We start from the raw sequence: 14157 nt of genomic DNA on the forward strand, positions 1-14157 counted from the left end.
TAGTTTTGATGGCGATAGCACCTGAGCTAACGTGTCCAGTAATTCTGTAATTGTTTTGTGCAAGTATTGGGCGTTGTATGTACCTTCTGGCTGCACCTAGATTTGAACTACCTGTTGTATGGGGTTGAGCGACTGCCATGGAAAGCTCGGATGGTACGATTGATTGTTATTAGCTTAGCTTACTGGTAATTCATTTGTATTAACTGCAGCCCTATCCCCAGTGTGGATGGTCCCTCAGCAGTGCTGGCCATAGTGAGCCACCTCCACATCCCCACGAGGACACGCCCATTCAGCTCACACCCTGCCTCTCTGTATGTGCAGTGCACCAGTCGTTACAGAGCCGAGGACCACCACCACCAGCACCACAACCACAACCAGAACCGCCACCACCACCGCTGCCACCGCCACCTCTGCCAGCGCACCTCACCAGACACCTGCTGCTGCGCGGCCCACAACTCCTCGACCTGATGAGGCCACTGTCTCTCAAATGCGGTGAGTTCCCTCAAAACACACACACACACACACACACACACACACACACACACACACACACACACACACCATTATATGGTAGGTAAGATATAAACACTGAAAAGCAAAGTGTAAATGCTCAGTCTAGATTTAATGAGGGTCAGCAAAGTGAACTGGGAATAAAATCAAAACATACAATCAGAGGTGGTATCCCCATGACTAGATCATAGTATCATGGGAGAGAGGTTAGTTAAGAATAGGTTGGTAGGAAAAATAGTTATTGTCAACAGTTCAGTGTCTTATTCACCAAGACCAGCAAACCAATGCCAACAATAATTCAGACAGACATTCACTCTGCAGCGGAGTGTGGCCGATATGAAACTTCCTGGCAGATTAAAACTGTCTGCTGGACCGAGACTTAAACTCGGGATCTTTGCCTTTAGTGGGCAAGTGCTCTACCATCTGAGCTACCGAAGCACGAGTCAAGCCCCGTCCTCACAGCTTTACTTTTGCCAGTACCTCGGCTCCTACCCTCCAAACTTTACAGAAGCTCTCCTGCGAACCTTGCAGAACTAGCACTCCTGAAAGAAAGGATATTGCGGAGACACGGCCTAGCGACAGCCTGGGGGAGGTTTCCAGAATGAGAGCCGTGCTTGGGTAGCTCAGTTGGTAGAGCAATTGCCCACGAAAGGCGAAGGTCCCGAGTTCGAGTCTCGGTCCGGCACGCAGTTTTAATCTGCCAGGAAGTTTCAATAATTCAGACAATGTCATGCCCAGAAAATTTAGTGATGGGGAGAGTATGAGTGCACTGAATGTGTAAACTGTCAGATGAGATAAATGTCTATTACTTTAGATGTATTGTAATGGCCTAGTAGAGGTCAGACTCATACACACACACATTTATGAGACCATTTTTGGTGCTTGTCAGGAATGAGAGAGGAGAAAGAACCCAGTGATTTGCTATAAAGTTTCTGTTAGTCACAAGAAATATACTCGGCAATCACCAAACAGAAGCAAACGTCAGCAGAGCCTCAGCTTGCCAGGGTGTGGACCACCTTGGTTGCCCCACTGTACTCTGCTGTAACAGCCAGTCTCGGTAACCACAGACATGCAAAGGGGAAACTCTGCCTTCTGTTGACAATGTGCCTGTCTGTCTGAGCAGCAGATTTGCAGTGCCATGAGCTCCCAGAGTCCACAATTACGTGCATTCCTATCTCTGTCTTTCCCTACAGTTTTTAACCTCAGCAACCACCTCTAGTTCCACAGCAGTTATTCCCTGATGCCTTCAAATATAACTTACTCTGCTGACCCTTGTACTTGTCACAGTTTTCTTCATATCACACTATCCTCACCTATTCTGAGAGATGTTCGATAGTTCTTCTGTTATGAGTTCACCTAGTTTAAACATCCATCAATAGCACCGCATTTACAATGCTCCGATTCCCCTCTTGTTTTTCCATAATCCATGATTAATTTTTATGCAGTACTATGCTCCAAGCATACATTCAGGTATGTCTAACACAAATTAAGGCCTATCTGTGATATTAGTAACTGTTTTGCGAGGAATCTCCTGTTATTCCATGCTACATTACTTCTTATAACAACCGTGCTTTGACCCTCAGTGTAAATTAGCATCAAGTGTACCAGAGTCCCTACAAGTGGTCTACTGTGTGGTCCTTAATTCTGTTAACTTTGCCACCAATGTTATTTCTGCCACACCCCAATACTTTCCTCTTTCTTCCATTCATTAATCCTGATTTGGTACTCATTCAACTGTTTATTACATTCACCAATTCTGGTGATTCAGTTTGACTTTCAGTGAACACAGAAATATCACCAGTGAATTTTATAAATGATATCCTTTTCACTTTCAGTTTTAATTAAATTGCTATAAGTTTCTTCAGTTCCACCAATGTTTCTTCAGTGTTCATCTGAACATTTGTGGAGATTACCTGCATCCTTATCTTTAACCATCTTTAATTCAGAATACCAATTCTTGTTCATTATTGTACATATTCTATGTTACCTGCTGTTCCATATATCTTATATGTACCTTTTAAAAATTTCATGCACTTTCACTGTTTCATGTTGTCAAATGTCATGTAAAGATCTGCAAATCCAATAAAGATCTCTTGATTTTTCTTGAACATCCCTTCCACTATCCCTCGATCCTTTACTCCAAATTCAGTTTTCTCAAACAGATTGTCACCTTCGTCTCCCGTTCTTCTGCATGTTGTTGTTATTTTTTCAATAAGTTCTATTCATGAGCTGTTTAGCTATTGCACTTATAGGTGCTTGGTTGCTTCTGTAGTGCCTGGATGGTGTTTCTCTGGCAGTCTGTTGTTATGACTCCTGTCTCATGGATTGCGCAGACAAATGTGAATATTTCGTGATTGCCATTTATTATTGCATTGTCTAGAGCCTCAAAGAAGTTAAAATTCCCGTTCCATTCCTGTGTACTTCAGTATCCTATTATTTACACACTGAATTCTCATAACAATTCTCTTAAAATTTAGTTCACGAACTGGTCCAAGCACAGGGGTCACAACCCGGACCACACGCCACTGTTAAGCACTAATGAAGGACTGGATCCCTTACTTCGATTGCACATAATTCATTAAGGTCAATCCAACACATTTATTTCAAATACATAAATGAAGTTACATTTGAATCTGTCTGACATTAAACAGGAATAAAATACAATATTTTTATATGTTTAAACTACAGCATTAAGGAATTCCAAATCTTTCCCCTTTCTAGGCGGAGGCTGAGCCAGAAACACAGAATGCCCCAAAATCACAGTTTTGCTGTGAAATCTTAGACACCCGAAAGCAGTAACAGACAAGGGGTCGGCGCCCACAAATAACATAGGCCAAGAGTCAGGCCGGGAGCACATCCCATGGGAACTTGTTCACACTATGCTCACCACAAACTGTACACATTCCGAGCGAACATCTGCTTGCGATGGCTCCCAGAAGGAGGAAGCAACCGACAGCCCTACGCCGTGCTTCTCACACAGGCACCTCAATTTGTACAAACATATAGGCCAACACCAACTCCGGACTCCTCTCTCACTGTGAGGCTTGGCACAATTTATACAAAATGCCTTCCAGGCAACCAGTAACCGCCGCAGGAGTTTCACTATTCACAAACAGCCCCAGCGTAACAGACATCACACATGTGCTTACGCCCTAGCCACAACTCCGCCAGTCTCACCGGCCGCCCCAAACGACTGCCTTTCGCCGTCCCGCGCGCCCCAGCCGAAAATGCAAAGATGCTCATGCCTGGGGACGCGCCAAAGATAAGCCGACTGCTGATGATCTACCAGCGATTATCATAACTGAATTGTGATCTGAGTGCACATCTGTTCCTGGATACACCTTACAATTCAGTACCTGATTCCAGAGTGTGTGTCTGGTTGTGATGTACTCCAGCTGGAAATGTCTTTACCAGCTAAAGCTCTGCCTCCCTCCTTAAGAGCTGAAAATGCTGAGATACCGAAGCAACCGCACAAATGTCACAGAACACAGGGCATAGCCTTGCAGCAAGTCAGCCATCCACGTGTGGTGGAATGGTTCAGGAGCGCTCCTCCAAAGGGAGTGCTTGTAATGGTAACACCGACCACCATAAATGGCAGTCAGTGATTACATTAAACCTCTCAGAGGAATTTTTGAGAAAGTTGTGACTGTGAGATAGCCTAATGGGAACAGGACAAACAGACTGGGATTCGTTTCCAAAACACCCCAGTGGAGTATAACCAACACTAAAAATTTGAGTGAGGAACAGATGTTCTCCAGCACGAAAGCAAGTCTTATTAATTAAATATTAGTTATGTATTAAAATTAGTCACCAGCCTAATCAGGAATTCTTGTCAAACAATGTTATAAAGCAGAAGGCAGTGCTAAGGCTAACCTAACTTTCCTTGACACACACACACACACAAAACTCTTTCTTTATATCTGTTCACATTACAACAGAGAAACGTAGCCTTGCAGATAAATGTAGTACTAATTTGGAAGTCAAACAAATGGCCAATGAGATAGCAAACAGCAGCATATCCCCACAATAACATGTACCTTGAATCAGGGCTTAATTTCAGTCAGAACACGTTCTGGCACCTCCCAGAAACTCCCTTTCTTCTAATTCTCCCTTTTTTCCCTTTTTTACAGTACAGCACTGGAGATTTGAAATAGTATTAAATCAAAACGTAACTATAATTTTCCGCTGCACCAGAACAAGTGAACGTGACAATGGGTTGCCAACGTGATGTGATGGGCAGGAGGTACTCTCTCTGTGTGTGAGTGTGTGAGTGTGTGAGTGTGTGAGTGTGTGAGTGAGTATCATTCCAGAGTTGTGATTGGTACATATCGCCTTTTGTTTACAACTGCTAACAACCTCAGCGATGTAGTAGCAAGGCAACGTCTCGTGTGTGTCAATGAGAAATAAATAATGTAAGCCGTGTTTGAATGTGAACGTCTTTATAATTTGCTTTCATGAAATCATTTCATTCCATTTGCAATTTATGTCACAGCTAAAAATCAAAAGTGCGTATGGAACAGACACGACTAAAAGTTGGCAGTCTTTCGATCCGATACATCCCTTTGTCCACGGCACTCTTGACCATTGTCTTTATCTGCCCGCACCCTTGTTAGAACATGGTTGACACTATACAGTAGAGAGGAGCTCCCACAGGGGGCAAATTTGAACTCCCGATGCAGAACGGACATGTATATATTTGACCCATAAGTCTGTCTGTCTGTCTGTCTGTCTGTCTGTCTGTCTGCCCCAACATAGTTCTCAAACGAAAGTTCCAATTTTAAAGCCGTTTTTTTACTTGACAGCTGGTTTAATCAGGACGGTTCTTAGATATATTTCTGAAAGTCTGTTCAGCCATTTAAATGTCATGAGCTATATGAAGTAAAAATGTTTTCCGCCAGCATGCTCTCTTGAAATACATTATGTAGTCCATAAGAATTACATCACATTATGTGGTACCAAACTGTAGAGCTCAAAAAGATGTACCTAAATAAAAGATTAAGGTTGAAGAATAATTATGATTTTTGTCTTCTGAAATCACCTGTTTCAGCACCCACAAAGCAGAAAAAGTGTGAGTGTGACTCAACTGTGAAAGACAAACATATGCTCTTGCTGACTTTTCGTGGTTCTTTTTGAGGTCTACAATTCATTAAAAAATCAAATGATTTTCCTCTAATAGTTTATGCAGCGTACTGTAAGAGAGCACGAAGGCAGCTGACTTTTTTGTGACTTGACTTACAATTATAGCCACAGCTTATTTCTTGTGCTGCCTAAAGTAGCGAAATATATACTAATAGATAGTAAATGAATATGTCTGTGAGTTAAAGAAAGAAACATGTAAATCCCATAAGTGGTTCTCACGTTACAATTGCCTATCTGTATGTCTGTTTGTGAATTCAGTCTTTGTAGTCTACGATTCAGACAGGTCGTGTCTACGGCTTTTTCAGTTTGAATCAGTTTACCTTGTTAGCCATTGCTGCCTCACAGAGAAGCCAACAGACAATCCAACAGGCACTTTAGGAATTGAAGTTCAACGATATTACTCAGTCACTCTATGTAGGTCAATCGCTTGCAGTTCAGTTGTTGTTCTGCTCAGAACCGACAGCATTGTTTCGGTTTGTTTGTAGTGTTTATTTACACATTGTGACTGAGTGGACAGGAGAGTTTAATAGTAATGTATATCTCTACAAAAATTAGTGACTTCTTTAAACCTAAAAGACAAAACATTAGTGAGAGCAATGAAAACCACAGTTTAGATGTAGAATCCGTGACATCAGCTGTGGCTGGAGAAGACGATGCAAACAACAAAGCAGACAATCCTTCTCCTATGTCATTGTAACAAAATGAAAATTTCTATAAGTTGGTGGATATGGATACAGACAAAACATCTATAGACAGTATTGATAATTGTAATGATGATGAAAAGCCAGATTGTCGGTCTGTCAAACAATGTACAGATTATAAAGCTAAAACCCCGTGGTTAATTATTAAAAAAAGGCCAAGTTTGTAGAAATGTATCTACACTAGGTAAAGGAACAAGAAGTTGTTACTGAGCGTGTTTTTGGACAGCTTATAAGCAAGCAAAGTTAGACTGTTTTATGAGTTTGAGTCAGAAATTGATCTCCAAATTAAAAATGGTTTGGATATGGGCCGAATACTATGTTCAAATGTTGCTTGATCTAATATAGTGATTCATATTTCTGACCAGATGACATCAGATCTAATAAATAATTTAATAAAAAGTGACTCCAAATTTTCACTTCTTTTGGATAAAGCCCCTTCTCTTTCACACAAAAAAGCTTTGATTGTATAGTTCAGAACATTGTTAAAAGGGAAAACACCATGACAATTTCTTTGAAACTTTTTGAGCTAAATGACACAACAGCATCTGATATCTTGAAAGAACTTTTAAAGCAGTTAGAATCACTAGGACTAGGCTGTGAGTTTTTGAAAGACCATTTAATCGCTTTGACTTGCAATGGAGCTTCTGTCATGTTAGGAAAAAAGTCTGACCTTGCAAAGCTGATGTTTCGAAACTTATTCATCTGGCATTGTTTGAATCATCGTTCAGAACTCACCATGCACGACATGATAGAAGAAGTGGTGGGAATTAATCACTTTAAAATATTCATGGATAAAGTTAGAAATATCTTCAGCTGCTCTCTGAAAAACAGCAGTGAGCTGGCAGTTGCTGCTAAAGGTTTGGAGCAAGAAATTTAAAAATTGGTCATGTGTTTTGACACTCGTTGGGTGGCCTCCAGTTTATTGGCAGTAAAAGCTGTGTGGAAAGATTGCAGGGCTCTGTACAGTCATTTTTTAGAAGTATCAGAGGACACGAAACGAGATTCAAAACAACGGTCTACTTACAAAGGGCTTTGTAATACATTGTCATCTACATCTTTCATCTCCAACCTAGCTGTAATGTCTGATGCCTTAGAAGAGTTGGCCGATCTATCCCTACAGCTTCAAAGATCAAGTGTTAACCTTGTTCAAGCTCACAACGACATTACACTTTTATTAAAAGTTTTTGAAAGTCTGGTTGATGTAATGGGACAACATGCAAATGTAGCTAACATTGCACTGGAAAATATGAACTTTCAATGTGTTAAACTTTCTCAAAGAAGAAATATTTCTAAGATTCCTGATAAACAGTTTTATCGCAGCTTGGCAAATAATTTGTCATCCAGGTTGCTATCAACAGTGAATGCATCTGAAAGCTACGATGAAGTTATGAATTACGTGAAGGCCATTCACCTAATTCTGGCCTACAAACATATCGATCACTTACGGAGAAAATGAGATTTATCGAAAGTGTGAAAGATTTAAGATTAATAGCCCTCTGAAATAATGAAGGACTTGAGGGAGTACAAACGGGGTCTGAAACCAGTACTAAGCGGAGAAATGCCAACTGTTCTTGTACAGCCACCAATGTTCAAAAATTTTGTATCAATAATAAACAGCATTGCAGTGTCGATTGCAGAGTGTGAACGTGGCATTTCTGCAATGAACTTAATTATGACACCACTGAGATCTTCACTCTACATCAGCACTGTTTGTAGTTCATTACGCATCAGACTTCTGGGACCATCTGTAGCTAGATATGAAAATGGGTGTCTTGGATGGCAAAGGGATATCATTCTGCACTTCCTACACAGTCAAAAGCACGAAGTGATAGTGTATAATGAGGATAATTCTGTATTATGGAAATGTTTTTCTTAATCCATCTCCATTGATTGTGTTTGAAATAATTTCACAGTGCTTACTTTTTCTTCCTTTATTTGAGCCACTGAGTATGAACTTAGTTGAAACTAGGAGTTCAGTTATTAATACATCCTAAAAAGGTACTTTTTAACAATAAATACACAATGTATATTTTGTATAAACTGACTGGTCATATGCCACTGACTTTTGTCAGGACAACAGATGTTTGTCATTTTAAGTTAATACGCTATGTTGAAAGTGTAATAAAATTTAAAGGGAAATATTTAAACAAAGTTGTATACCCTTAGGTCAAAGATATATACTGTATGTTGACAGGACTTATTTTATGAGTGAAGGGAAATTAAATTCATATTTCAAACTACAAAACTGTAATCTCAAAATTAATGCTCAGTACAATTTATTATTAATGTGATATTCTTGATTTGGAATCATCTGTAATTTTATCATAAATGAGTTAACAGATCAATACTCAATCTGACCGATTCAGTTTATTGGTCATTAGCGGTTTAATTGTTGAACGGCAAATAGACCTAAAAATCTACTGAGATGTGGGATTCTTGAAGTTTTGAACTGCTGCTTGAAACAGTGTAACATCTTCGTGCAGCCCGCTGAAGTAAAATTGTTTAAATAATGGTTTAATGTACAAACCAATTTTTTTATATACACAGTATGTTATTGGAAATGAAAAAGTAATTTTAACAGAGCTGTAATGGAACTCAAGAAGCTTTGACATTTTTGTAAAATATTCGCCAAAGATGGATGATTGTTATAAGTGTGACTTTGACTGAAATTGTAGACTTCACTGTGAAGCTGATTTTAATATAAGTGCATGTTTATTTTTGTAATAATTCTCTCTCAATGCCAAATGCGTTGATTGCTTTTCCTACAAGATATATTCTACATGTAAAACATTTTTCGGTCAGATTGCAGAAAATGTGTTCACATTTATAATAACAGGTCCCTTTTGATTGTTTGTGGTTTAATAAATAAATATTCAGTTTGCAGCGGCTACTCATGAAATATGTTTTTCTCAGTTAAGACACTATGGACTTATGGAAAAGAACAAATCTGTCATCTCTATGACGAGTTTATCATTTCCTGATTATTATAACATAAAGAACACTTGCCCACGAAAGGCAAAGGTCCCGAGTTCGAGTCTCAGTCCGGCACACAGTTTTAATCTGCCAGGAAGTTTCATATCAGCGCATACTCCACTGCAGAGTGGAAATTTCATTCTGGGAACAATAGTGGTTTTTCAGTTCAATTTTTACACGTTGAGTCTCATGTTAATTAAATGGTAAAGACCTTTCCCTTTGGCTAGTAACATAGGAACTACTTAATTATTTTACAAGTGCAAAAGTTAAGTCATAGATATTTCTTAATCTATTAGTTACATTTTACATTCAGAAGGGAATTTATTTATTACCTGTATAAGTAAACCTTGTGCTTTCTTTTTCACTCACTATCATGAAAGTTTCAAATGACAAAATCTGACTGAAGAACATTACATATAGTCTTTCCCCATGGCAGTGTAACATGATGTGGGGAGGAGAGGAGGAAGATTATGGCAGCCTCAGGGCGAGGAAGGGGGAGGGGGAATGTTTTAACTTTATCTTGCATTGTTATCAACTCAGGCGCGACGCAATGATCGGCTGCTATGGTACAAAATGCTCACAGAATTAACGTTGCGTGAAGACGTGGGAAATCGAAATTGTACTAGACCCAGCTGGAGCAGGAATATCTCAGTCATTAACTGCTAAATGCCTTGTTGATAAATACTGAACACACGTTCATAGAGCAGCTACAAAAAACTGTTTGAACGTTGTGGCTGGCAGCATCTGAAAACGTGATGTCGTGAGTATGACTTGGTGCCAATACATGTGAAGCAGAACTATGGAGCAAAGTGACACTGGTACGGCAGATGGTGGCACCTTGTGGTGTTATGTTTTTGATTATAAGATATTATGGTTTAAAAACCTGAATTTCAGAACTGTATTTAAGAAAGAATTTCTCATTGTAAGTCTTATCACAAGTCTCTCTCTGTGGCCAGTGGGGAGTGGTAAAAGGGGGTGCCTTACGGCACCTAAAAGTTTAAAAGTTAAGCCCTGCCTTGAATGAACTAGATGCAGCAGTTAATAGAACCAGTCACCAACACACATGAAACTAATAGCAATACTAAACAGGGCAGAGCATGAAATGATTGATTTAAATCAGGAGGTCTATTATGATCATACCATATAACATCATTGCTAGTACACGGTCTCTATACCTTTACGTTACCCAGCTTGCATTTAAGTAGCTAATGCAGTAAATATTTCTTTATTGAGCCCAGTTTGAAGCAATTAAACAGAATGCAAATCTAACTACATTGGCTGTGGAGGGACCTTTGCTTTGTTTCATTAACTAACTAGTTTAGTACATGAGGGCCTTAGTTTCATGGTTTGAACAGCCATGCTCATTAACAAATGTTCACAAGTGTGTATGGAAAATGGTGAGTATTCTCATCAATAATTATTCATTAAGTGAAGCACAACAAACTATAACTCTTCAAATAACAAATGTGCTTTGAAAAGTAGTCTTTTAACCTTCTCAATATATAGTTGGGTGGGCAAATGCCAACACCATTAAATTCAAGTTCAAACACCTTCTCATGGAATGAACAGTAATAAAACTTTGTAATTCTGATCAAAGTGCATAAATGCAACAATTAATAATCTTTTTCAGTTCTAATCAGTATTATTATTCTTTTAACTAACAACTTTACTATTTTTGGACAGCTTTTAAGTAAGGCAAAGTATTTAAGAAAATTAGTGGAGATCGATTTAAAAATGCACTGGAAGTGGTGTATTTCTCAAATTATTAAACTGAACTTGAAACACAATAACTCCACACATTAGAAAGCAATCCCAACTATTTTTACGGCTGCTTAATAGTCTTTTCATAATAAATTAGCACACTCGGAATTAAATTCACTAGGATAGGATTCTCAAGGTTTGTGATTTGGGATAATCACAGGTGTAATATAGAGATTTTAGCAACACCACGATTGTTATTAAAATCAACCAAATTTCACAAATACCTAGTTCATTTACAGTGCCAAATATAAACAATTTGGTGGAAAGCTGGTGTCACTGGTGGCCTGATTTGCAGTGGCTGATAATATGGCAGTGATGTAGTCATGGCAGTACTGTTGGCCTCGCCCTGTTATAGATCTTCTGAATTATATTTTTGCAGGGCCGAAAACAATGCCATGATAATGGTATTACCAAATGCAGCATCCGAGGTCCATATATAACACTCTTAAGTTCCTCTGCCTCAACACTCCAAGAATATGAACTACAATGTTCCGCTACTGCTAGCGAGATATTAACCACAGCACTGGTCAGGCCTCATTCCTTACCCGTTGCAAAGGACACATTTCAGCTTGCGCTAACCACTCCTTTTCCTTTCCGCCAGGCTACTTCCGTAGCTGTAGGGCTTCCCCACATCTTTTACATTCAACCCTGCGTTCCCTAACTATGGACCAAGTCATTTACAGTACATTATATAACAATCATTCCAGTAGTTATTTACATTCATAAGCATAAATTGAACATTGTTCAAAAAGTTAACATAACTGAAATATGTATACATTGTCAAAGACTTTCCGTGACAGGCAAAACACTCTACATATGACAGATACAGCACTCTACATAAGCAACTCTACAAATAGAAATATCAATACAAAGTAGGTCAAAAATGGATGTTACATATGCCCCAGGGTTCATTGAAGATTCCTGCTAGGCAAACATCAATAACACCTTAATGGTACCAAGCAGTCGAAAATAATAATCACTTTATCCAGAGTTGAGCATGAAAAGAATACATTGCAAAACACATTGAAACACTATACACTGTATACACTTCATTACCAAAACAAGATATAAGCAACATTATTAAATTATGTACACCTGTCACATCTGATTCTCATTTTGTGAAACGGTAAGTTGAGTAGTAAGCAAAATTTATCTGTATTGTCAAGAATATTCAGTAGCATGTTGTAAGCATTCAAGAAATGTAGGTATACACATACAAGTATACCCCCTACATATATCACAAGCAATTTGACATTGTACATGCAACACATCCTATAGCATGATTTCGAATTTACAAAGGAGGAAACTATCAATGCTGATTCTAATAATAGTAGTCTATTCTTTGATATTTATGTAAACAAACATATTTAAACTGAACCTACTATTCTTTTCTTACTGCCTTTATTTGAAACACAGTCCCTCTTTGAAAACTGTAGCAAAACACATACAACACTAACAGATATGAAAATAAAATAATTTTGCTACCTGCAATAGCATCTTGCACTGCATTTGACAACATTAACAAATTACATATCACATTAATCAATTGGCTGCCCATTTTGGGTTTTAGCAGTCTATTACAGACATAGTTTTTTTCCCCACTTTGGCAAGTCTTCTATGCTGCCCATTCTGTATTAAAGGCATTCCACATTCCTTTTCAATTTGGCAACATTTGCTTGTAGCCCTTTCAGTACAGGGTATCACATATTTTACAACAGGTTTTAGAATCTGGAACTTCTAAGATAGTAACAGCAATTTTACATAGGTAACAGCATTTTTATAAGAACATAAATTACAGTTAAATACAGTATAGTAGCTTCATAAGATAGATACATTATTTCATCTACAGCATAATATACATTTTTAGTCTGGTATGATTTCTTCATGTATTCATTCCTAGGCACATACAGTTTCAGATCCACTACATTATGGACATCATGGATCTTCTTCGACTCTGGGTAGATTAAATAGTAGGCATTGTTGTGAGGTGTGTCTTGTACTGTGAATGGCCCATTATATATACATAAATTTAGAAATTTCGTGGTTAAGTTCACTTAATTATTCATGGGTCTTCAGAAAAACAGTCTCCAATTTTGAACATGGCAAACTTCAGGTTGCTATTGTGCATTTTAGATCTCGTTTCGGCTTTGTTTCTTCTTTTACCAATTCTTTCTTCCGGGCTAATCCCAAATCTGTAAACGGTGGGAACTCTAGTTTTTCCTCATTTAAACATTTGCTCTTAGTACTGAGCAGAATTTCCCCAGGTGTGAACTCAGTAAACCCATGAGGCAAGGTCTTCATTAATATATTTAGTTTCTACACCATTCTGCTCCATTCCATCTTGCCAGGTTTTGAAAATAAATTGGGGCCATTATTGGGCAGTACTGCACTGGGTTTTCCAATGGTTCTCAAATACTGAATCATCCTATCGAATATTGACATTGCTGTCACCTTTTTCAGGAGATACAATTTTATAAATTTAGAAAATACTTCCGAAATCACTAAAATACATTTACAATTACCAGAAGTTGTGGGGAGGGGTCCATACAACTCCACAGGCAGTATATCCATGGTATCTTTAGGTAACGTGTTCTGCATTGGACCATGATTAGTTCTATTGGTTACCTTAGCTATCTGGCAGATGTCACAAGACCTAATACGTTCAGTTACCTTTCGACTCATACTATTGGCAATAACTATAACGCTAGCCAGTTTATCTAGACACTCCTTTGGCCCAATGCTAGTGAAAATAATCTGACATCTGTATCAAATTGGGTAGGCCAACACACCATCCATTCTTGAGTAATGAAGCCTTTCCTCTTATACAAGATAGTTTTAAAAATCAAAATTTACTTATACAGATTTCTTCCAATTTGGTTGCTCATTTTGATGATATCGCATGGTTTTGCAAATCTGTTCAAATTCATTTCAGCCTGATCTTCTTCATGTAATTAATTTGGAAAGTTCCATCTCCATTGCATTCCTTGGGTACTTCATCTGTACCATTGGGACAATTCATTGCCACATAATTTTTTTGTACCCTTTACATAGCAGATTTCATAATTAAATTGTT

At 38.4% G+C, this 14157-nt stretch overlaps 1 protein-coding gene across 2 annotated transcripts in view; it reads left to right on the plus strand.

Moving 5' to 3' along the window:
* Positions 1–14157, plus strand: part of LOC126426740 (ankyrin repeat domain-containing protein 23-like) — a 107251-nt gene that overhangs the window by 75953 nt on the left and 17141 nt on the right. For both annotated transcript variants that reach the window (XM_050088710.1, XM_050088711.1), the window contains exon 3: positions 322–492. In XM_050088710.1, coding sequence (XP_049944667.1) covers positions 322–492 — 171 coding nt within the window. The remainder of the gene's footprint in view (positions 1–321; positions 493–14157) is intronic.

Source organism: Schistocerca serialis, chromosome 11 (assembly GCF_023864345.2).
Source record: "Schistocerca serialis cubense isolate TAMUIC-IGC-003099 chromosome 11, iqSchSeri2.2, whole genome shotgun sequence".
Classification (NCBI taxonomy): domain Eukaryota; kingdom Metazoa; phylum Arthropoda; class Insecta; order Orthoptera; family Acrididae; genus Schistocerca; species Schistocerca serialis.